Genomic DNA, 24,467 nt, shown 5'->3' on the forward strand with positions numbered 1-24,467 from the left:
ACCTGTGAACGTTTTCTCTGCCAAGAAAAACCCCTCAAAAAATATTTCCAAATTCCAGTCGATCCTGCCAGCCGACCGCCCGGCTTCATTCCTGAAGTTCACTCGACTCCAGATCCTCCTCTTCCTCCTCTTCCTCACACCTAATGCTTCACAATCATTTAAACCTTCTTTGTGTTTATAATAGTGATGCACCGATACCACTATTATTCAGACCGAGTACAAGTACTCACATTTGGGTACTCTCCGATACTGAGTACCGATACGAGTACTTCTCTGTGCCAAAAGACCCTCGTTAACAGCCAGCTGGAGGGTGTGAGCGACACACGGCAGGCTGGGGAGTCCCGCATACGAGGCGGTGTGCCACGACCGGCTCTAGGTCGGCTTGGAAAGGCTCGGGGCGAAGGTGCTTCCCGGGGCCGTGGCCAAAGCGTCACAACCGTGTCGTGCCCCCAGGGCGGGGCTCGGCCCACGTAAAAGGTGCCAGGGGTGGAACCCACCCGACCCGTCTTGAATCACGGACCAAGGAGACTAACGCACACGCGAGTCAGATGGTGCAAGCAAAACCCCGTGGCGCAATGAAGGTGAGGGCCGGTGCGCGGCGGCTGAGGTGGGATCCCGGCACAGCGGAGTCGGGTGCATCACCGTAAAGTGGTATCGGTGCTGTTGTATCGGAGCCGTTTTGCGAGTCCGAGTACATGAGCACAGTATTGGACCCGATACTGGTATCGGTATCGGTGCATCCCTATTGTTAACCGAGGCTTTCACACTGACATCTGAGGCTCAGCATTTATTTCTGCACAAACGTCCACTGAACATTCACTAGATATTCTCAGAGCTAAACTAACTCTTCTGCAGTGTGGAGTGAGCAGCATGCACGTGAGAGGTGGAGAGAGAGAAGGAGCGCGTTGTGTGAGTGAAGGCAGGCAGAGGAGCAGAGGAGCAGAGGAGCAGAGACTCCGGTCCTGGAGACCAAAGCTACGGTCTCCCCCGCGTCCTCCGACCGCGGCCAACACTGTTTAACAGCTTCACTAGATACAACCAAGAGGTTTTGGTGCTTCACTGGAGTTTGTGTTGGAGTCTGAGTCTGAACAGCGTAGACACACGTGAGCGACCATGAGACACTGACATGGCCTCCTCTCTCTCTCTCACTCTCTCTCTCTCTCTTATTGTGGTCGGTAGGTAAGATCGTTTGTTTTGGGCTTTTTTGGGGGGAGAGTTGCTTCTTTTGAGTTTGTTTCTCTTGTGAGATCTGGAAACACCGACTGACACAGTGAACCTGGAGTCTTGATGGGCACTGGTGGTCTGGTGGTCTGAGGGGTCTGGGGGTCTGGTGGTCTGGGGGTCTGGTCGTCTGGGGGGTCTGGTGGTCTGGGGGTCTGGTCGTCTGAGGGTTCTGAGGGGTCTGTTGGTCTGAGGGGTCTGGGGTTCCAATTTTTCTCTGAAGGATCCATAATGGAAGGAATTAGCAAAATGAATAATCATCACTTACTTACATCAGATCTTCCAACCATAGATTGTGTCCAAGCGGCTGTTTAAGCCTCCGCCCCTCCACCCGTCCTCCCAGCTACACCTCCTACTTATTTATCCCCCCCCCCCCCCCAGCCTCCACCCCCCCGCTGGTCGCCCTGTCGGCATGTCACCGATCGATGTACCAAGCGGCTCCTCGACAAAGCGTCAGCCATGGAAACCGATCAATAGGCCCTAATGTGGCTCAGCGACGGCGCACTGGAGACAATAATCCTGACATCTCCCCCTCCATGACACCCCCCGCCCCCCCCACGTGTCTCCACCTTCACCTCCCTCTACATGACACCCCATTGGTCGCCAGTCAGACCTGACAGACGGGTCGGCTGGAGTCCCCGCGGATCGATACGACCCCGTCGAGGGCCTGTTAGGGGCCCCGCGTCCGTGGGATTGTCAGAGCGAGGAGCGGCTGAATTAATGCAGATTGGACTGCAGAGCGCCGCCGCCGCCGCCATCACAACTTTTATACAGCGAGTTACATCACACAGAGAGGCTGAAGGGGGCTCAGTGTGACTTCAACCGGCACATCTGAAAATAAATATATTTAGTTGTGTGTAACAAACGAAGAGTTGAAAAAGAAACAAATGTGAGAGTCGGTGAAGGAGGTCGGGACACGCTCCGCTAAACACGGAGGACACGTCCTACTCTACTATCCTTCTGAGGACACTCTTAGTAGTCTGAAGTCTAACCTGAACCCTAAAACAAAGTCTGAACCCTGAAACAGACTTTTAAACAATGAAGACAAGACAAATGTCCTCATTTTACAAAATGTCCACATTCAAAGTGTCTCCATCTCAATTTCCAAAAATGTCCATTTCTTTTGGTAATGTTTCTAATTTCTAAAATCTTCTTACTTTCCAAAAATGTTTTAACTTTTTATGAATTGTCCTCACTCACTTTACTTCAATCACTTTATTAGAAAATGTCCTGAATTAAAATTTTTCATTTTTAACTTTCAAAACATGTTCTCATTTTCCAAAAAACATTCTGACTTAAAAAGAAAAGCCGCCCTCACTCTCCTAAATCTTCTGAAATGTCTTAACTTTTCATTAATTGTCCTCAATTTCAACTTTCCAAAGAATGTTCTCAATTTTCCAAAACGTCCTTGTTTTACAGTGTCCTTATTTTTCGAAGTTGTCTCCACTCTCAAAACAAACTTTCCAAAATATTCACTTTCAAAAGATGTCCTCACTTTTTTAAAAATGTCCTGTTTCCAAAAATGTTCTCACTTAAAAAAAAAAACTGTTCTCCGTTTTTTGAAATGTCTCACTTTTTTAAATGTCCACGTTGTCTGAAAATGTCGCCACTTTTAAAAAATATTGTTGCATATACAAAATGTCCATTTTTGAAAAAATTGTCCCTCTCATTTTCAACTTTCCAAAATTGTCCTCACCGTCCAAAAAATGTTCTCAATTTTCCAAAACGTCCTTGTTTTACAAAGTGTCCTCTCTTCAATCTCCAAAAAACTATTCTAACTTTCCAAAATGTCCAATTTCAAAAGATGTCTTTACTTTTAAAAATTGTCCTGTTTCCAAAAATGTTCTTGCTTAAAAAATAAATAACTGTCCTCATTTTTAAAAATGTCCACTTTTTAAAAAAAAATTTACGAAAATATCGGCACTTTTCAAAAATATCGTTACGTATCCAAAATGTCCTCAATGTCTAAACTGTCCCCAATTTCTAAAATCTCCATTTCTAAAAATGTCTTAACTTTTCATAGATTGTCCTCACATGTGGAAGAATATCCTCACTTTTATTTATCACTTTCTAAAAATGTCCCCCTGTAATAAAAATGTCCTCAATTTCAACTTTCAACTTTTGAAAATTGTCCTCACTTCCTAAAATGTCCAACTCCCACAACATGTCCTCACTTCTGAAAACTGTCTTCACAAGTATCAATTTAAAAAAAATGCATGCATCACTTTTTAAAACAAATTAACTCATTTTTCTAAATGTCATCCTTTTTTTGAAAAAAGTCTGACTTTTCAATTTCTAAAATCTCGCCTTCCAAAAATGTCTTAACTTAACTTCTCATAAATTGTCCTCACTTTGCAAAGAATATCTTCACTTTTATCACTTTCTAAAAAATGTCCCCATGTAATAAAAAATGTCCTTAATTTCAACTTTGAAAATTGTCCACACTTTATAAAAAATGTCCATTTCGCAAAACACGTCTTTCTCCTCCCGAATCTGTCTTCACATCTTCAGAATCCACTTTCAAAAAATTGCATCACTTTTTAAAAAAAATTCCTCAGTTTCCAAAAATCTCTTCACTTTCCAAAATGTCCACTTTCTAAAAAATGTCCTCACAGTTTTTAAATGTCCTCACAGTCCAGGTCTGAGACTGCAGCCGGTCCTCACAGAGACAGATATATATCCAGAGACATATAGAGCTCACAGCAGAAACGAGGACGTTAACCCACAAACAAGCATGAAAGTGGACGGCGATCACACACACTCACGGGACTCCTGCATCAGGAATGATGATGTATAAATATCGACCACCACGTCTACACACTGTGTGTGTGTTAGTGTGTGTGTGTGTGTGTGTGTGTGTGTGTGTGTGTGTGTGTGTGTGTGTGTGTGTGTGTGTGTGTGTGTTAGTGTGTGTGTGTGTGTGTGTGTGTGTGTGTGTGTGTGTGTGTGTGTTAGTGTGTGTGTGTGTGTGTGCGTGTGTATGTTAGTGTGTCCCTCCTGGTCAAACTGGAGCATTTTAATCCAGAGGAACAGAGCCAGGATCAGGATCAATAATGCAGAAGTGGTCGTTATCCTAAAAGTATTGTACCCCAGGGGTGTGTGTGTGTGTGTGTGTGTGTGTGTGTGTGTGTGTGTGTGTGTGTGTGTGTGTGCAGGGCGGAGGTCTGTTTTGACTATAAAGGTGGATGAGGTAGTGGTAGGTCATCGTAGGAAACGAGGGGAGGAAGGGGGGAACACACACACACACACTAACACACACACCTTAACACACACACTAACACACACACATACGAACACACACACTGTTACTGGAGTTCATTTACAACCACCAGGGTATTACACACACACACGCACACACACAGCGGTCATCCGTCATCCGGACGCTGACATGACAGCTCCGTGGGGGTGAGGAGTGGGGGGGTGAGGAGGGGGGCTTCATCCTGGGGCGCCGCCCGCCATCTGGCAGGGAATTGTGGGAAGGCCGGAGGAGGCGGAGACCACCAAAAGGGGAGGTGGTGGTGCAGGAGGTGCAGGAGGAGGTGGTGGTGGTTGGAGGCCATGTTTGACTTTGTTGGTGGTGCTCCAATCAGAGTGAGGAGAGGGGGTGGGGGGGGGGGGACGGGGGACGGACACCTGCACGTATCAACACATCATCATCTGTCTCATTAGTTCACATCAACATCAACACGACGGGTCCACAGGTTCAGTGAACCGGTTCAGTGAACCGGTTCAGTGAACTGGTCCCAGTAACGGCAGGAAGCTGGTTTATCTCGTAGGCTGTGTAGAAGAAGTGAAAGTCGTCACGGCGACGTCACCCGTTGGTTTGTGGACTGACGTTTTGAAGCCTCGAAGTCGGCATTTTGGCCGTGGCTATCTTTGTTTTTGTCCGTCGCTATCTTGGTATTTGGCCGCTGGTTTAGCTACGTACTGATTTATATATGAAATAAGCTAAACTGGTTTATGAACTCGTCACCCGTTGGTTTGCAGACTGATGTTTTGAAGACTCAACTTTTTGGCGGTCGCTATCTTTGTTTTACATGTGTAGTAAATGTGTAGTAAACTGGTTTATCTGTTGAGTAAACTGGTTTAGGAATTCAATAAACTGGTTTATATGTAGAATGAAATCATTTACATTTGCTTTAACCGGTTTAATATGTAAGCTGTGAAGTTGTTTACGTTTGCAGTTAACTGGTTTATCTGTAAACTGGTTTATCTGTAAACTGGTTTATATGTGCACTAAGTAACACCTGTAGATATTAACCATTGATCCTCCACCAGAGCCAATCACAACTCATATATCTAAACCTCAGAGGAACATCACTAGTACTACATCACTAGTAGTTACTAACAATGTACAAATAGCAGTTTAAGACGATCACTTCTTTCAGCGTTAATATTTGACACTAGTTTTGTTTACCTTTCAGTAACTGAGCGTCTCACTTCCTGTCTGTGTTTGTGTCCCATCAGCCCATCCTGTACGAAGGTCAGGACAAGAACCCAGAGATGTGCCGCGTCCTCCTCACCCACGAGATCATGTGCAGGTAAGACACCTGATGATGATGTCACCCTGATGATGACATCACTCTGATGATGACGTCACAGGTTTGATGATCTTGTTGATGCTCTGTTGCTCTTGTTGGGAGTCGAACCAGCAACTTTTCAAACTAAGGAGATCTGAAGCATCGTTAAACCCAAAAACAGCATTGTGTCATTATCTACCCTCAGTGTGTGTGTGTGTGTGTGTGTGTGTGTGTGTGTGTGTGTGCGTGCGTGCGTGCGTGCGTGCGTGCATGCGTGCGTGTGTGTGTGTGTGTGTTAACAGTGTAGTTTGACGGTCAGAGCGGAAGATAAAAACCACCGTGTGTTGGTGTTTTTTGGAATAATCAGCACTGAAACTTCAGTATATCAAAAATACTATTTAGATATTGTAGTAGAGTTATATTGTACCTGAAAATAGATATAGTACTTTTTGCTGCCTTTATTTAATAACTAAGGGATGATGAACATCGAGCCGGTTATTGTTGTGAAATAAACTCCGACAGGGTGACGCAGCAAATCTAATTTGTTTACCCCTCATTACGCCCACGTTTGTTTTTATTGTTCCCAATGCATCATTTTGTTTACTGTTCATAAAATATATATTTAATTTAATATTAATAATAATAATAATAATAATAATAATAATGATAATAATAATAATAACCTCCAACAATATTTACCTTGTTTCAGTTTTATAATATATATATTCAATTTATTCTTATTATTATTAATAATAATAATAATAATAATAATAATAATAATAATAATAATTAAATTTTAATATATATAAAATATATTTAGTTTTAAAATAATTTCACTCTATTAATTTATGATTTTTTTATTTTTACTTTTTTTTTTTACTTTGAGCTGCATTTTCTGTGTGAAAGATGAAGGAGGAGGATTCACCATCTAAACTGAACGGTTGTTTGTGTGTACGTGTGTGATGTGTGTGTGTGTGTGTTTTTGTGTGTGATGTGTGTGTATGTGTATGTTGTTGTTGTATGTGTGTATGTGTGTGTGTGTGTTGTTGTTGTGTGTGTGTGTGTATGTTATTGTGTGTCTCTCTAAGAGCAAAAAGAGCAGCTGTTGGTTTTGTTGTCGTTGATCACACCAATCAACACGTTTGCTGCCCTGCGTGTCTCTGCTGTCGTCTGTGAGTTAATGGTTTTACTGGTTCAGACTCGGGAGTGAAGACGAAGAAGAAGAAGAAGAAGAGTGGGGGGTTGGAAGGGGGGGGGGGGGGGGGGGGTTAGGGGGAGATATAAATAGGACACACACAACTGAAGCTGCCTCTCAGAGCGTCTTTGTGTGTTTCAGTGATTTATCTCAGCTCTGATGTTCATCAGTGAACTGGTCCCAGTTACAGCCAACTGGTTAGTGTCAGGGAGACAAACTGGTTTATATGTTCGTGTTAGTTAAAGGGACAAAAGACTGGTTATCATCTGCCCTATGTACTGGTTTACATCTGCAGTAAACTGGTTTACATCTGCAGTAAACTGGTTTACATCTGCAGTAAACTGGTTTACATCTGCAGTAAACTGGTTTACATCTGCAGTAAACTGGTTTACATCTGCAGTAAACTGGTTGATGTGTAGAGGTAACTGGTTTAGGAGTGTTGTAAAGGTGTGCAGTAGACTGGATAACCTGCAGAGTAAATTGGTGGTTAACATCTAAACATGTGGTTTAGATGTTAACTGGTTTTAGCTGCAGTAAACTGGTTTACATCTGCATCAAACTGTTTTTTATCTATAGTAAACTGGTGTATTTGTGGAGTAAACTGGTTTCCATGTGAATGGATAGGTGTAGGTATGGGTTGCGCTGGTTTAGATGTTAACTGGTGTTGGTATGGGGTGTACTGGTTTAGAAGAGAACCAGGTGTACTGGTTTAGATGTTAACTGGTGTTGGTATGGGGTGTACTGGTTTAGATGTTAACTGGTGTTGGTATGGGGTGTACTGGTTTAGATGTTAACTGGTGTAGGTATGGGGTGTACTGGTTTAGAAGAGAACCAGGTGTGCTGGTCTGTAGTTTGACCTCACGTTGTGCTTTAACTTCGGCGTCTCTAAACTTGCGTCCTCCTCTGACTTTTATCGGAGCGCCGGGCTCATTTCCCCCCCGTCAGATCCTCCGATAGCAGCTTCATCTCCATAATGACGGCTGGCTGTCTGCGTCTCGGAGCTTCAGTCATTATGTGATTGAGTGCGATTATTAACCAGCGTTCCCCCTGATGGATGCAGTGTTTCCATTCGCTAATGAGAGAGGGATCAGAGACTCGCCGTCTCTCTGCCGTCCCGGTCCCAGGTGAGCTCGTCTTTATGGGCGTCCCTGTTGGATCGTCTACCTGGATCTCACTCAGCCGGCTTGGAGCGGAGCACCTGTTTCAGGTGGAGGGACGCCCTGCTGCCCTCTCACGGGATTATTTGAACAATAAACTAGCAGAGTCCGTCTCATGTTTCCATGTTGGAGGAGGGAAACATTTATACGACAGCTGAAGCTACTGAGCAGATTCACATTTTACAGCCGACAGGAGATAAACATCCTCTCAGCTCGTACTCCTTACTATCAGGCATTATAAACATCAGTTGTTCATATAAAATTTGAACTTATATTTATTGATTTTCCCCTTTTTATATGGCTGTTTATGTGTACTATATTACCTGCCAGTGTTTGTTGGAGGGTATGATAGTGTTTCTATCATTCCAGAGGTGTTTAGCGAGAACAGCGTTATATTCATCACATACAGAAGCTAATTCACTCTGAGCGTAACCTTATTATTATTAATAACTGCCACTGTGCAGTCATCATGTGTACAGTATGTGTTGTTAAGATGTGGTGGCTGCTTTGAGAAGTATATGTAGTGGTCCACTTTGCTTGTCCTGCTGTAAAAGTGCTGGTTTTGTGAATGGAGTCTGGTGGCTTTGAAGAGAGCGATATAACGGCTTCAGTTCCCCGTCAGTAAGGGCTGTCTGACGGCAAGGTGAAGGGCTGTCTGACGGCGGGGTGAAGCGGCTGTGGACGGGAGCAGCAGAAAAACACATTTTAGACACCTAAAAAAATAAAGTGTACGCTATATTTAGAGTATTTTCATGGCTTTACCTCGCCGTCAGACAGCCCTTTCTGACGGGGAACTGAAGCCGTCTTATATATCACCAGACTCCGTTCACAAAACCAGTAGTTTTCCCTCTCAGAACAGGAGAGTGGCCCGTCTACCGCTGCATCCATCGGTTAGTGTGTTGCTGTTATTGTGTGACTTCCTGATCTGAACTAACGCGGCGTCCACAGCGGTACATCGCTCAGCTTCCTGCCGCGACTCCTGTTAAAGGAAGTTAACGTGTTTTTCCAGAGCATCAATACCGGCATTATTTAAGAGCAGTATGCACGCCATTCAGACGCTGAACGCATGCAACATCATCCAAGGGTTTTAATAGTCTTAGTAGGAGCAATGGACCATATTATTTCTTTAATAATCCAATCATTATAATTACTCTAAAACATATAATAATATAAAGCTTATTACATGATATTTATTTGTTTTTTTATGGTCTTCATACGTTAGGGCTGTCAAATGATTCAAATAGTTAATCATAAATTAATCACACATTATTGATGTACCTTAAAGTACCATAAAGGTAAATCTCGTGACTCGTGGGTACCCATAGGACCCATTTACATTCACATATCTGGAGGTCAGAGGTCAAGGGACATCTTTGAAAATGGACATGGCTGCAGTTGAATAGTCCTCTTTGCTTAGAAAGGTTCCTAACGGAGTGAAATGACCGTCTCAGTCTCTCGTATAGCAGCCGTGATGAGAGCTGTTAGAGTCCTCTAAATGTTGAGGAAAGGAGCTTCAATGCTTCCTTTATTATCTCCTTTAGCAGAGGAAACACTGGAGCATCCTTTACCAAAGGAAAGGAGCCGTTCATTATAACAAACAAAATGCTGATCTTGCATATTATTTTCATACGCTAATTCATGAATCATGTTTAATATGAGTGGACAGTGACAACCATTTAGTTTCACTTTATGTTGAATTAATTATTTATTTTGAACATGTAACAAATAAAAAACAAAACAAGAATAACTAATAAAATGAACAGTGAACAATTTATTAACTAATAATCAACATAAATAAACATTATAGAAGTATATGGTCCTACACCTTCTCATTAACTCCAACAATTAACTCAATATTGATCATATATTCCTGTTTATTGGTAATGAGGTGATGTGTTTCCCCGATTGTCCTCGTTAGGTCAGATGATCTTTATTATCTGTTGATGTAAAGTGTTCCAGCAGCAGGAGGACCGGCGGTATCTCTCTCTCACACACCGCGGCTGAAGTAGCGTCACTGAAAGACCTATTTAACAACACACGAGGGGAGCAGCGCCTTCTGTAGTCCGTCTTCAGAACATTGTAGTTTCACCACGGCAGACTCACGTCACTAACATCCGCCGCCGTCGCATCATAATGACGGAGCTTCTAGTGAAAGAGCAGTCGGGTTCTCTGAATACCACGGCCGTCTTTTCCTGAGTTCTTCTGAATTCTCCTTCTCATCTTTCCTTGACCTCATGACGTTTTCCATCGAGGTCAAGGAGAGGTGGTTAGGAGGAGACGTTTTTTACTTTTCGAACGCAACCCATGAAAGTTTTTCCGCGCCAAAATCGAGTGTAACTTTGGAGCGTTATTTAACCTCCTTCATGACCAGCTAGTCTGACCTGGTTGGTACCGATGGATTCATCAGGTTTTATAGTTTACTATGATACCATTATCTTTAAAACTGAGCCGCTACAACCTAAAACTCACAAGTTGCTTTAATGCATTAAAGAAATTAGTGCCGTTAAAACAAATTTGTTAACCTTGACAGCCCGAGATTTTTAATGTTCCTCAAATTTCAAACTAAAGAGAGAGTGCTCTCGACCACTCGTAAAACCTTCTCTTATCTAAGAGAATTGCAAAAATAAGAAAACACTGGTGAGTCCCAGAAATCAATCAACGGGTACCAACAACATAACAAATCAGTGGATGCAAACAGAAGTAAGAGAAAATTAGTTCTTATACAGAATCACTTCCTGCATGAGGTCAGATATCGGCTTATAGTGATGACAGAGTTATTAAATGTTTTCGTGGGTCGGTTTAGACTCTCACGGGACGTGGTTAATGTTAGAGAAAGATGGAGGTCTGAGTTAAATATTGGAAAAGTCAGCAGTGACTTGAGACCCGTGTTGACTTAATTAACATAATTACAACAATTAACAATTAAGAGAAACTATATCTTTCACTTTCTGCTGCCTCTGACCTACGACTCCTGTGTAGTTTCTCTCCACACAAGCGTGTATAAATACTATAAATGATACTATTTACACTATAAATGTTCTCCAGTCAGTTAGTTTCAGAGATCTTCAGTATTAGAATCAATAACTCCTCCGTCACTGAGCAGAAGACTGAGTAATACTCAGAGTATTTAGAGTGTGTGTGTGTTTCAGCTGTGACCTCTCCATCATATCATTGCGCCACATTAACCATTCTTAAACGGGACTCTGCTGCTTTCCAAAACTACCAATCACAAACCAGCGAGCAGCCAGGTTGGCACGGCGGCGTTGCCAGCGGGCTCCCGGAGGCTCGCCAGCTCCGGGCCGCTCTCTCCTCTCCTCTCCTCGCCTCGCGGCCACCTCGCTCTCCCTCGCTGGCTGCCAGGCTCCGGGCGATGCTGGGGAAAAAAAACCTGCTGCCACGCTCGCTGAGAAGGAAAGCGTGGCTTCCAGGCCAGGCGGCGCCGGCTGCTGGCTGGCTGGCTGGCTGGCTGGCTGGCTGGCTGGCTGCGGCGCATCATCAGGCCTGGCTGCCGCCGAGGCGTTCCAGGCCTTCGGGTAATTACAACACTTGCCCTTTGAAAGCGAGCCCTGCGCTGCCGGCCCCGTCCTGCTCGGTGTTATCTGGACGCTGTGATCCGAGCGCCGGCCTCTGACGCCGCGCTGCGCCCGTCCTCAGGGAGCCTTTGAAGGGCTCTCTCAGTTTTTTTTTTATTTGTGTGATAGCGGAGCGCCGACATGCCCGGACAAACCTTCCCTTTGTGCCTTAAGTAGATTCCACTTGTGGCGGCGTCTGAAGTGGCTGCTGAGCGGCGAGGAGGAGCAGCCAGCAGTAATGATGCTTGTGTGGCCCGGCCGAGGCTCGCCGGCCAAACTGGCTCCTGTGGCGGGATTATTTCTGGGGCCTGAGAGTGTGTGTTTGTGTGATGGTGTGTGTTTGTGTACAGCGACCTGAGGAGGCTCTCTGCAGCGGCGACCAGGGACGAACGCTCTCCGCCAAAATGAGTGACAGCGGCAACAACACACACACACACACACACACACACACACACACACACTGTTTGTTTTATTTTCTCCACACACACACACACACACACACACACACACACACACACACTGGGCTTCACACTCCCTCTCAGGTCTGTGTGTGTTGTTCCTCTCAGTCATTAGCCGGCCGTGGTGTTAGCCTGTTTGCGGCCCGGGGGGAAACGTCATTAAGGCGATATTGTGGACGCTCAGCCAAGGTTTGTTTTTGTCTTTGGAAAGGGGCCCCGGGTCCCTGGAGGGGCCCCGGCAGTGCTCCTGGGGTCCAGTTTGTTTATAACACTTCTTTGGCAGTTTGGAGGAGGTTGTCACCACAGCAGCACCAGTGGGTTTCCAATGCTAATTGGTCTCCTGGAACTTTCACTAATGGTTCCAAGTAGCTGGGGGAATAAATTATTGTGGCGCATTCTATGGCAACAGTCACACATACACATCCATACCGACGGCGGGGACACAAACACGGCGCTTAGTTTCTGATTTTTCTGTACTTAGAGATCAAACGGCGTGATAAATGATTCATAAAGCGTCTCATTTGGCATTCGCAGCCTCGATTTTGACGCTTGTTTGTCAAATGGCAATTTGATTCAGGACAGCATGGGGCGAATGCAGCCGCGTAATTGGACGTCGCGGGTCATATGCGATATGATTAATTTTTAAGAATTACCGGAAGATATGTTAATGACCTCTCGGCAGCGATAAGGAAGATGTGAAGTCATTGTGCGGAGCAGCTTGTCAGGAGATTATAGCGGATAGAGTTGTTGTTATTAAAGATGGATGGATGATGTTTAGAGTTATAAACTCATTTTAAATAATCTCTCATATTTCCGTCTCGTTGGAGGATGAATATTTCTTCTGTTATGTCAGAGAAGAGTTTATAAATACTCTGAAATAAAAATATGAAAGAATTATTTACAAAAAGCATCAAAGAGCTTCAGTCAGTGTTAAATCATTATGAATTATATTAATAGATTATTATTACTGATGAATTAATGCGTAAGCAGCATTTTAATTCTTATTACTTGTCGAGTTTAGACAAAATAAAAACAACAAATAAGATTTTCAGTTGGTTACATGACTTCATTAGATATTCTCCTCAAGCCCAGATATTAAATATTATCTTAAACTAAACGTTGAAGCAATTAACTCTTTAGATACTCCAGGTAACGAGGTAAAAGTGTGTTTATCAGATTCAGAAGATGGAGTTATAAACAGAAGGCAGAATGATTGTAATTATATCTCAGGAACAACGTTTGACTTTAAAAGGTTATGTTTATTTGAAATAAATAAATCCAGTTCTGATCTATAATCACGTCTGTAGATTTAATTTAACTGTTTAAAATGAATAAATGGTATTTCATTTGGTGAATAATGATGAGTTTAGGACTTGTTTGTCCCTTGAGACTAACTTGTGACAAAACAATGACTTTGTTTTACCAACTTTGGTGGAAATTAGTGAACTAAGAGGAAAATATTTCCCTCTGAAAATAGCAAATATAAATGTTTCACAAGTACCTTGAAAGTGTACTTAAGCACTTGACTTGAGTAAATAGTTATTTACTTTTTTAATTTTAATTAAATTTTAATTAATTGAATTAGTTCTAAATGTACTCAGTTATACTGTAAATGTACTTAGTTATAAAAGTACTAAAGTTCTAAATGTAGATACAAAATATACTAAGCTTTAAATGTATTTAGTTACAAATATACGTAGTTATAACTGTAATTAGTTATATTTGTTATTACATTTATAACTACGTACATTTATAGCTACTTAGTTATAAATGTATTTAGTTATAAATGTTCGTAGTTTTAAATGTACTACTTATAAATGTAGGTTACTTAGTTACCTCCCCTGACAGACTCTAACCATGTGGTTCGTTCCCTCCAGCCATAAAAACTAAACGCAGCTTACAGACACTGACCCTCGTGGTGCGTTCACTGACTCTCCAGCAGCATACAGACTCTGAACCCTCGTGGTGCGTTCACTGACTCTCTCCCTCCTCTCTCTCTGTGTGTGTGTGTGATGGATATTAATGTGTTGGCCTCAGTGTGCTGCTGTTCAACATGCCACGCTGACCCCTGACACCAGCAGCCTCATTTGGCTCCATCCGTCCCCCCCCCCCCAGAAACCCGGCGCTCCCTCCGGATGCCTCCACAGCCCGCCGACCGGCTCCTGGTTCGGTTTAGAGTTGGAGTCGGCGAGCTGCTTGGATGAAACGCCGCTTTGCCCTCTGGCTACCTGGACGCCTGTTTTTGGCGAGCAGCTGTGTGGTTGGCTGGCTGGTTGTCAGGGGCGACGGCACCGGGGGTCGGGGTGGTGGTGGTGGGGGGGTCCACAGTGGTGCCTCCGTCGCTGGGTCTCGTCCAACTGTTAGTGACCTTGGCTTGGACCCCACCCAGCTGGACAGAGTGTGTGTGTGTGTGTGTGTGTGTATGTGTGTGTGTGTGGAGGGGAAACAGGGCTGCTTTTCAAAATAAAAGACCCTTTATTTAGAAGGTCTTTAATTTCCTGATAATTCCTTGAACGTTTCCTGGAAAGAATGATGTCATCTGATTGTAATTTGAGTGAAAATAGAGTTTTTTCGTTCGTTGTTTTGAGTTTAAAAACAGTTTTTCCACAAATAAAACTTCTGAAGTTGGAAAGTTTTTAGTTTTGATGCTCTGAGCTTTTTGTTTTTAAATGTTCTGGTTTAGCTGAGTGATTTATATTTTTAGTAATTTTTAAAGTGTTAAAATACTAATCTGATCTTCTCGTGTTATGGTCAGTTATCTGAGTTCAGACGTGAGAGGAAAACAACAAACAGTGTTGTCACTCAAACAGGAAGTGACTCAGCGGGGGAAGAAGTACACGGATCCTTTACTGAAGTAAAAGTACTGCCAAAGAGTGAAGAAGCAAAGAGACGAAACTGTGTGTTTTATTTGACAACAGCCGCTGCCGCCATTTTGGACTGAAAAGGCTTATTATATTTGTAATATTATATTTCAGTAGAATATGACAACAGAATATAAATAATGTAGTTTTACTGTCCGTCTCTTTGTAGGAGGACGTTTTACTGTCCGTCTCTTTGTAGGACGTTTCACTGGCGTCTGGTAGTTCTCTTTCAGTCCAAAATGGCGGAGGCGTAGCTCTGCTGCTGGGAACTGATGTTGACATGAAACAAACTATTGACTTTCACTTTTTGGCGATATACGTTCTTTGGTTCTGCTATTTAAAGAACATCCTTTACAGTGAGTTATAACTATATATATACTGTACTCGGGTTACAATATGGAAGTATTATTTTCATTATTTTCAAAAAGTACTCGTGCTGCAGAACGTCTCCTGTCAGAGACATGTCATCATATATTATATTTTTGTATTATTATTACTCTTGCATTCATGTGCACACTGTAAACACAAACACCCTGCAGAGTTTTATTTCTCTGCGTTCAGTCGGAGTGATTAATGATTAATTCTGTTAAGATGAGAACACAGACGACTCTGCAACCGGCTGAAATATCATCGCTGCTCTGAGCAGCACATTTAGTCTCTTGTTTTGATTTTTTTTATCATAAACAGAAATGAGGTGATTTGATGAATATTTTTGCAGTGTGAGCTTCAACTGTCACTTTTTATTTGAAGCCTGAATGTGTGAAATAAAAAGTAAATATTCAATCTGTTGATGCAGAAATACAGCGTCTGCTCCTCTGACCGACATCGCAGGTGTTTGTTGTCGATGCTACATCAACAGATTAACGTTAGCCTGTTGATGTAGAGGCCTATGGAAAGGAGGCTGGGTCACGGGCGGACACGGGTCTTGAGGTACGGGGTATAACACATGCGCAGTGTAACTGAAGCTGCGGTCGTGCGTTGTGATTGGCTCAATTTCGTGCAGGCCAGATTTTACTGCTCATGTGTTGTACCCCCAAAGATATGACGCGTTGATGACGCGTGACCCGGCCTCCTTTCTGACAAGCCCACGTTAAATTAGTGTAACATTAATGTACCGTTGTCATGGTAATCAGCTTAAAAATCACTATTCAAATGCTTTGTTTTTTGTTTTGTTTTTATATATAAATATGTAATAATATGTATAAATCCCAAAATAGTCCATGAAATGAGGAATAATCCCACAGCATTACTCATCGTTCATATTCAACATGAATTATTATTAGTTATTCTCAGACGGATGTCGCTGTTTGTTGTGTGTAGAGGTGTGTGTGTGTGTGTGTGTGTGTGTGTGCAGTAGTGCGGCAGCGGCGCCGGGCCGAAGCTTCGAATACCTTCAGTATTTTCTCACCGAAGCTTCGAAGCCCAATAAACTGTTACTTGTGACGGCTGTAGTAGACGGGAAGGTGAGGGTGAAACAGATCAAATGTGTTAACCCTCGATGTGTCCTTCTCTTTTTCAGTCGGTGTTGTGACAAGAAGAGCTGCGGAAACCGCAACGAGACGCCCTCCGACCCCGTCATCATCGACAGGTAGGATCACCTGACCACAAACCGCCGTCTACCTGTCTGTCTGTCTGTCTGCCTGCTCTCCTTCTACTTCCTGTTTCTGGACTCTTGGAGTCGGCTTCAGGTTTGCAGGACGCTCATCAGGTGTAACTCTGTGGATTCATGTTTTACAGACAATCATATAAAGTTTGTAACATTATTAAATCTGCTGGGAAGTATTCGCTTCATGTTTAAGATCATAAAATGTTTAGTTTCTGACAGTAAAAGTGTCGGAAGAGGAGCTTTGTTGGAGGACAAGTTGAGTCCTTTTCTCATCAGCTGGTTGTCTTGAGTTGAATCTGGTTGTTGAACTCTCTGGTTGCTGCCGTCGGATCGTTCTAATCCTCACTGGACTAAACTCTGCTGGTTTACTACCTTACATTCAGCTCTTCCTTCCTGTTCATTTCTATGAAAACCAACTTTCTGCAGACACAAAATCCATCACACTCAATGTTTAATCATCTTTCTCTTTAAAATCAAAGTGAGCTGAAGTTCTCCTGACTCTCTCGTCTCTGTATAGAAACCCAGCCGCCGCCGTCATGTCAGATTTCTTTGTTTCTTCTGTTTCCTGGCGTCTCACTTCTTCTTCACCTCTCACTTCTGACTCGATGCTCAACTGTGTGAATCGTGTAATCAACACCACGCCGGATAGAATGACGTTTAGCCGCTGCAGTATGAGCGCAGCGCTCCGATCATGTTTAATGTGACGGAGGTTTCCTTCCTGTTCTGGACCGACATGTTATCTAAACAGCTTTATCTGTCAGAGTATCACGTTTCTGTCCATACATGTAGATGTGATTTGATCAGCAAAGATCTCCTCAAAGTCCTGATTTGATTCACTTCAGTTCTCTGGATCCTTTTTTTAATTTAAATTGATTTATCTTATGAACTTCTATATATTTTAATTTGAATAGGTGTAATTATAAACACATTTATCTGGAGGAAAATACGTATTGCACACCATTTCATCTCTAATCCAGGAGTTTTTAAAGTTAAATTGTTGACTTGTTTGTCTATATTAGAGGGTGTCTAATGTTTATTCATATTACAACGGATTATTTAAATAGAAAAACTGACGTATTGTTATGATTCCCGTCACGTCTGCTCCCGTTGACTTGTTTTCTGTCCCGTCTCATTGGGGTGTAAGAAAATATTAAATACACCTTAGTTTTGTGATATGATGTTGTGTGACACTGTATTGATTCTCAAAAACACTATTGATTTGTAATCAATAGTTTAGATGCAGAGATTCGTGGCACACAGTGGCTCAGATTGCAGTAAAAGTAGTGCTATGATATAATAGGACTGTGATAAATGCAAATGCAGATCCCACTCTTCTGATTGCATAACATTTAAAAAAAAAAAAAATACTTATATTTTATGCTGGTGTGTTCTTTATACTACAACAGTTTTCCTAAAATTAGATTAAAACATTTTCAATATATGGCCTTGCTTACAGTATCGCAATCTATTGAGTCATAACTCCTGTATCATGATACGCATCGTATCACCAGATTGTTGCCGGTCCACAGCCTACCGGCCCGGTCACCAGATCAATAGTGACTCCCATCCAACAGAAACCTGAATAAACATCAGCCTCTACTCTAATACTCTATATTACCACATGTTTCCAACAGGTTAAATACCTACATATGAATGGATATACATTCAGTTGGGATATACTACTTCATCATAACATTATGCCTTGAACTTTGACCTTGTTGGTCAAATATCCGTCGCACTTCGTAGCGCTAAATTTGAAGTAAAAAGGAAAAGTATGCAACCTTTAATTATTAATTAACGTTATACACACGAGTTGCAAAAATATGTAACGTTAGTAGACTACTTACACATGAATCTGCTGGCTGTCATTGCGGCTTCTGACAGCGGCTGTTGTCTGTCTCTCTTGTTTATTTTATACACTCACCGGCCACTTTATTAGGCACACCTGTTCAATTGCTTGTTAACACAAATAGCTAATCAGCCAATCACATGGCAGTAACTCAATGCATTACGTCATCTAGACGTGGTGAAGACGACTTGCTGAAGTTCAAACCGAGCATCAGAATGGGGAAGAAAGGGGATTTAAGTGGCTTTGAACGTGGCATGGTTGTTGGTGCCAGACGGGCTGGTCTGAGTATTAAACTGCTGATCTACTGGGATTTTCACGCACAACCATCTCTAGGGTTTACAGAGAATGGTCCCAACAAGAGAACAGATCCAGTGAGCGGAAGTTGTGTGGACGGAAATGCCTTGTTGATGTCAGAGGTCAGAGGAGAATGGGCAGAGTGGTTGGAGATGATAGAAAGGCAACAGTAACTCAAATAACCACTCGTTACAACCAAGGTATGCAGAATACCATCTCTGAACGCACAACACGTCCAACCTTGAAGCAGCAGAAGACCACCCGGTACTAGCAAGGTGTACCTAATAAAGTGGCCGGCGAGTGTATATAGTGACGTATCTTCGTCTGAGCAGAGGATTGTGGGTCAGAATAACCAGAACAGCGTGCTGACTTGTTGCAAAATGCGACTGGATGTAGTTGTAGTACATCCTGGTATTTTTGGCGTTTGACATACTGTGTATTGGGACACACTACATCTTTTTCTGGCAGACTAAATAGTATGGTAGTATGAGTATTGGAACGCCCAGTTAATATTGTGTTTTTATTATTCTATATTAGTCAGAGTGTCTCCATTAGTGCTGACTGATCTGTGCTCAGCTCCTGTCTTCAGTGTTCCCGTAGAGTTACTAAAGTAAACAACTATCTCTGGATTACTTTGAAGGAAACTTAAAAACATGATAATTCTCAGGCAAGTTCTGCAGCGTCCTTTTCTCTGATTTCTAAGTGGATTTATGGATGTTTATTCTGGATGGACAACAGTGATACTGATATTCTCTGGAAGTGGAAGTCACACTGAATCTGATAATGTGTGTTTCATGTCTGTGTGTTCACATTTCACTGAGTTATGAAGAAGAGGAAACCAGCAGAACATCAGCAGCCAAACTACAATAAGTAACCTGTTGTTTCTAGAACACCTGCACGCACCTGTCCCTTTCACCTCTCCCCCCCCCCCACAGCTCTGTTTTAATCCTTTAGTTACACTCTGTTATATCTTTAAACCCAGCAGTGATGAAGCTTCATCTGTTCTTCATCCAATGCCACATAAAAACCTCCAGTCGTCCCTCAGTGTGAATATTAACCCAGCAGCCAATCAGAAGCGCCGCAGCATCACAATCCTCTTTATTAACGCCGCGTCCGTCCGTCCTCGCCGTCTAATCCCTCCGCCCTCCGTGTCCTTGGAGTCGGCGGCTGTCCGTCACAGCGCCCGGCTGCGATTGGTCGGGTCGCAGTGGTGGGAGCCAATGACCTCAGAGGTGGTTGATGGGGGTGTGTGTGGGGGGGCATGTTGGCTCGTTAGAGAGGCCTTGGACTGCAGCCAACACACACTCATGCAGTGTGTGAGCGCAGACACACACACGCTCTCTACATGTATAAGAGAACATACATACAGAACACACATGTTCATACATGTTAGAATGAGAATACATCACACACACATATAATGTACACACACACCTACACACTGTGTCCTCTCACCTCAGCTGGGAGTGTGTGTGTGTGTGTGTGTGTGTGTGTGTGTGTGTGTGTGTGTGTGTGTGTGTGTGTGTGTGTGTGTGCGTGCGTGCGTGCGTGCATGCGTGCGTGCGTGTGCGCGTGTGTGTGCATGTGTGTGTGTGTGCGTGCGTGTGTGTGTGTGTGTGTGTGTGTCTGATGGGTGTTTTAGAGGTCTTGTCACCTCTCTGTGTGTTCTGTCACACATGAGATGGACTCTATACATCCAGACACAAAGCATTGTGGGTACTGCTGACTGTGACTTTTACATCCCGGGACAACTGTACCCTTTAATAACAGATAAATATATATATATATTATATATTCTTATTTATTTTATATTATGTAGGGATGCACAATATATATCAGGCAAGAGAAATGATTGGTTGATAATGGGTAATTTATATTATTATGTATTTTTCTGATATTGACGTGATGACACGAAGCCAAATCTCTTTCATTGTCTTAAAAAGCATCTACACATTAATTAATTGGTTAATTGTTGCTGTAAACTGTGAATACTGGGTTACAAATATAAATACTGTGTTAGTACTGTAATAAGTTACTTTATACACATACATAGTAGGTAGTTTCTGCACATAATATTACCAATACATACCAGGAATTTGCTTTTTGTTGTTTTGGTGCATTATATATAAATATAAAATTAAAACATTTACAATAAACATATTTTAAAAAATACCATAAAAAATATAAATCTGTTTTTAGAATGAAGAGCTGTACCCTTTTATTCAGGAATGTGCAAAAGTTTCAGAGTATGAAGTATAAATAAAATATGCAAAATACAGAAATAATAGTCAAACAGATGTGTGTTAATGTGACACACAGAGACGTTATGTTGAGGCTTTATATTAATGTAATGTCTTTAGTGTCTATGGAAGGTTTAATAGTCTGAATCTACCCGTCTGTGTCCAGTTTATTATTATATTATTATATTATTATATTATTATATTATTATATCGACCTGCTTTTAGATTCACACTGACAATAATATACAATATGTTCACGTTGTTGCACAGTCCTGTATATTAAACAGTGATATACAGGAGATCGTTTTTGGTGTTACGTGGATTGTTTCAGTGTTTTACTTATGCTGACATATAGAGTATAATATAGAGTATAATATAGAGTATAATAGTGGACCTTCACTCTGCAGTATTACTGTTGTACCTCTGACATATAGAGTATAATATATATAATATAGAGTATAATATAGAGTATAATACAGAGTATAGTGGTGGACCTTCAGTCTGTGTAGTAACGTTGAGAGCTAACTGTCGGGTTCTTGGTTGTTTCTCTGCAGTTCGACCGCTTTAATTAGGACACGACAGGACACTGATACTAGTCCACTAACCCAGGGAATACACACACAGACACACACACACATACACACACACACGCACACACACACACACACACACACACACACACACACACACACACACACACAGTTATTGTGTGCATATTAATGGACACACACACACACACATATATGTGCAGACACACACACACTGTGATTTACTGCAGCGCTGCTTGTTTCTCTGCATTTTAGCGCCTGATAAGAAATGCAGGATTTATTACTGTGACCCCTCTGATACACACTGACACACACACACACACACTCATATATATATATATACATGTATATGTATATAACACACATGTGGTGTGTGTGGAGGGGTGTGGGGGGGGGGGGGTATTTTAGTGTGTTTAGTGACCCATCATGCAAATGATGTAGCTCAGCAGCTACAGTAAAGCAGTTTAATGTTGTGAGTTCACGTCTCGCTGATGTAAATCAAACTGACACACACACACACACACACACACACACACACACACACACACACACACTGATCTTCGTGCTCTTTTACCGTTTTATTTCCTTTCCTTTCCTTCATCGTCTGTGATCGTTTGAGGCTCATGAACATGTTCTCCTCTCCCTGCTGTGACCTCTGACCTCTGACCTCCTGACTGCTGGTTGGATGTCATGTGTTAGCAGTAGCAGTAGTAATAGTAGTAGTAGTAGTAGTACTAGTAGTAGCAGTAGTAGTAGTAGTAGTAATAGTAGCAGCAGTAGTAATGTTAATACCAGCTTTATTATATTATAATGGTTTTATATAGAAGTGAATGAATAAGCGAGTGACTTTGGATAAAGCTGTTGTTCCTGGAAAGAGATTTGTCTGTTGTAATAAAATGATAATAATATTATTAATAATAAACTTTATTTCTATAGTGCCTTGAGTTACAAGGTGCTCCACATACACCATACAATATAACAGCATATACTGTATACCTATATATATATATATACAATATAGGAGCAAAGATAGCGAATCATAGAACAAACTTAAATTAACAGAACATCAAACACAGAAAATACAATAAAAACCAGGATTAAAGGAGATAAAATAAAACGTAAAAGAACATTAAAACATATGATTTTATATAATATTACAAGCGTGATGTTTCAGAGGTGTGGAGGCCGACAGAAACACAGAATACCAGCAGACGTGAGAGAGGAAATGATATGAGCTGACCCTTTAACTCAAAAACAAGAAGTTATTTTAGCTGTCAGTGTGTGTGTGTGTGTGTGTGTGTGTGTGTGTGTGTGTGTGTGTGTGTGTGCGTGTGCATATAGATGTGCGCTGATGTTCCTCTCAGAGGTCGCTTTGTTTCCTCCGTTTGCCGGTTTAATGGCTGAAATCCTGCCGAGGCAGCAGAACGCGGCGCTGACGGATCGCCGTAACACCGCCGTTATTACACGCTAATATTGCAATTAGATGGGTGGACAAGTTGCCCGAGCGGGGCAATAAATCGCCGCAGAGTGTCAGAGCGTACGAGGAGGCCGAGCTCTAATTACCCAGAACACACCTCTTCAACCCCCCCCTCCTCTGCCGTCTGACCATCACCCTCCCGCGTTAATGGCCGGGCCTTACATGGAGGTCGTGACCCCCCCCCCCCCCCTCTGCACACACACATCGCCACTTGTTCCTCTAACGCCATTTACAGCTTTGATGTCATCTGTAGAGAGGTGAGTCTGGTGATGGAGAGCGACCTTTGACCTCCTCACACACCATCAGCCTCCTGCTTCACCTCCTGCAGGGACACTCTGGGTATCGAACCCGTCGCCCCCCGATGTTACCGGCCAATGAGAGGCTCTCTGAGCAACACGAGTCGTTCAGTACTTAGTTTAAATAATCAAGTTATTCTTTCTATAAACTGCTGTTGAACAGCTGGATAGAGTCCAGATGAGAGAGAGGACGACTCTATTAGTCTGAATGCTCTTTTAAAAAGTCCTCTTTACTAATAGATGTTATTTTGTTTAGTTCTCACATATTTTACTGATCATTTTCAGATATTTTATGGATATTTTTTACTTATGATTTTCTGTAATTTTTCTGATTATATAAGGTTATTTTACACGTAATTTTTTCAGACATTTTTCACATATTTCTTTCACATATTTTACTAATATTTTTCATATACTTTTTAACATATTCTACTAAATACTAAAGAATTTTGTGTATTTTACTGATATTTTTCTGACATTTTTTGGATATTTTTCACATATTTAAAGAGATGTTATTTTGTTTAGTTCTCACATATTTTACTAATATTTTTCAGACATTTTATTGGGGTTATTTCACACATATTTTTCAGATATTTTTGAATATTTTTTTCACATATTTTACAAATATTTTTTCCAAAATTTTCCGGATATTTTTCACTAATAATTTTCAGATATTTTTCGGATATTTTTCACTAATAATTCTCGTACATTATTCGGATATTTTTTACATATTTCTTCATGCTTTACAAAGAGATGTTATTTTGTTTAGTTCTCACATATTTTACTGATATTTTTCAGACATTTTCCCAGATTTTGGGATATTTTTCAATATTTTTTTCACATATTTTACTAATACTTTTTTGGATATTTTTAAATATATTTTGTCTTAAAATAGTTATTATTGAAGGAAAAACATCAATATAACAGCTGATTAAAAACTTTTCAACGATGGTGTATATAATCTAAAAGAGCTCAGTGACAACAACTTACTGCCAGATAAAATGTTAAAACTACATTTCCCATCTGCCCCTCCATCTCTGAAGAGAATAAACAGAGAATAAAGTGATATCCTTTATCTGTTTAACGTCGTCTGTTCCCTCGTGGCCGGGTTCTACCGCTCTGGATCAGCGGTTACGTGATTGGCCACCGCAGCGGTGTGACGTTTCTACTTTT

The 24,467-nt window shown here is 41.8% G+C and overlaps 1 protein-coding gene across 6 annotated transcripts in view; it reads left to right on the forward strand.

Annotated features, from left to right (window-relative positions):
• Positions 1-24,467, forward strand: part of LOC119494005 (transcription factor COE3-like) — a 183,236-nt gene that overhangs the window by 44,068 nt on the left and 114,701 nt on the right. For all 6 annotated transcript variants that reach the window (XM_037779594.1, XM_037779595.1, XM_037779593.1 and 3 more), the window contains 2 exons: positions 5,689-5,762; positions 16,504-16,572. In XM_037779594.1, coding sequence (XP_037635522.1) covers positions 5,689-5,762; positions 16,504-16,572 — 143 coding nt within the window. The remainder of the gene's footprint in view (positions 1-5,688; positions 5,763-16,503; positions 16,573-24,467) is intronic.

Source organism: Sebastes umbrosus, chromosome 9 (genome assembly GCF_015220745.1).
Source record: "Sebastes umbrosus isolate fSebUmb1 chromosome 9, fSebUmb1.pri, whole genome shotgun sequence".
NCBI lineage: Eukaryota > Metazoa > Chordata > Actinopteri > Perciformes > Sebastidae > Sebastes > Sebastes umbrosus.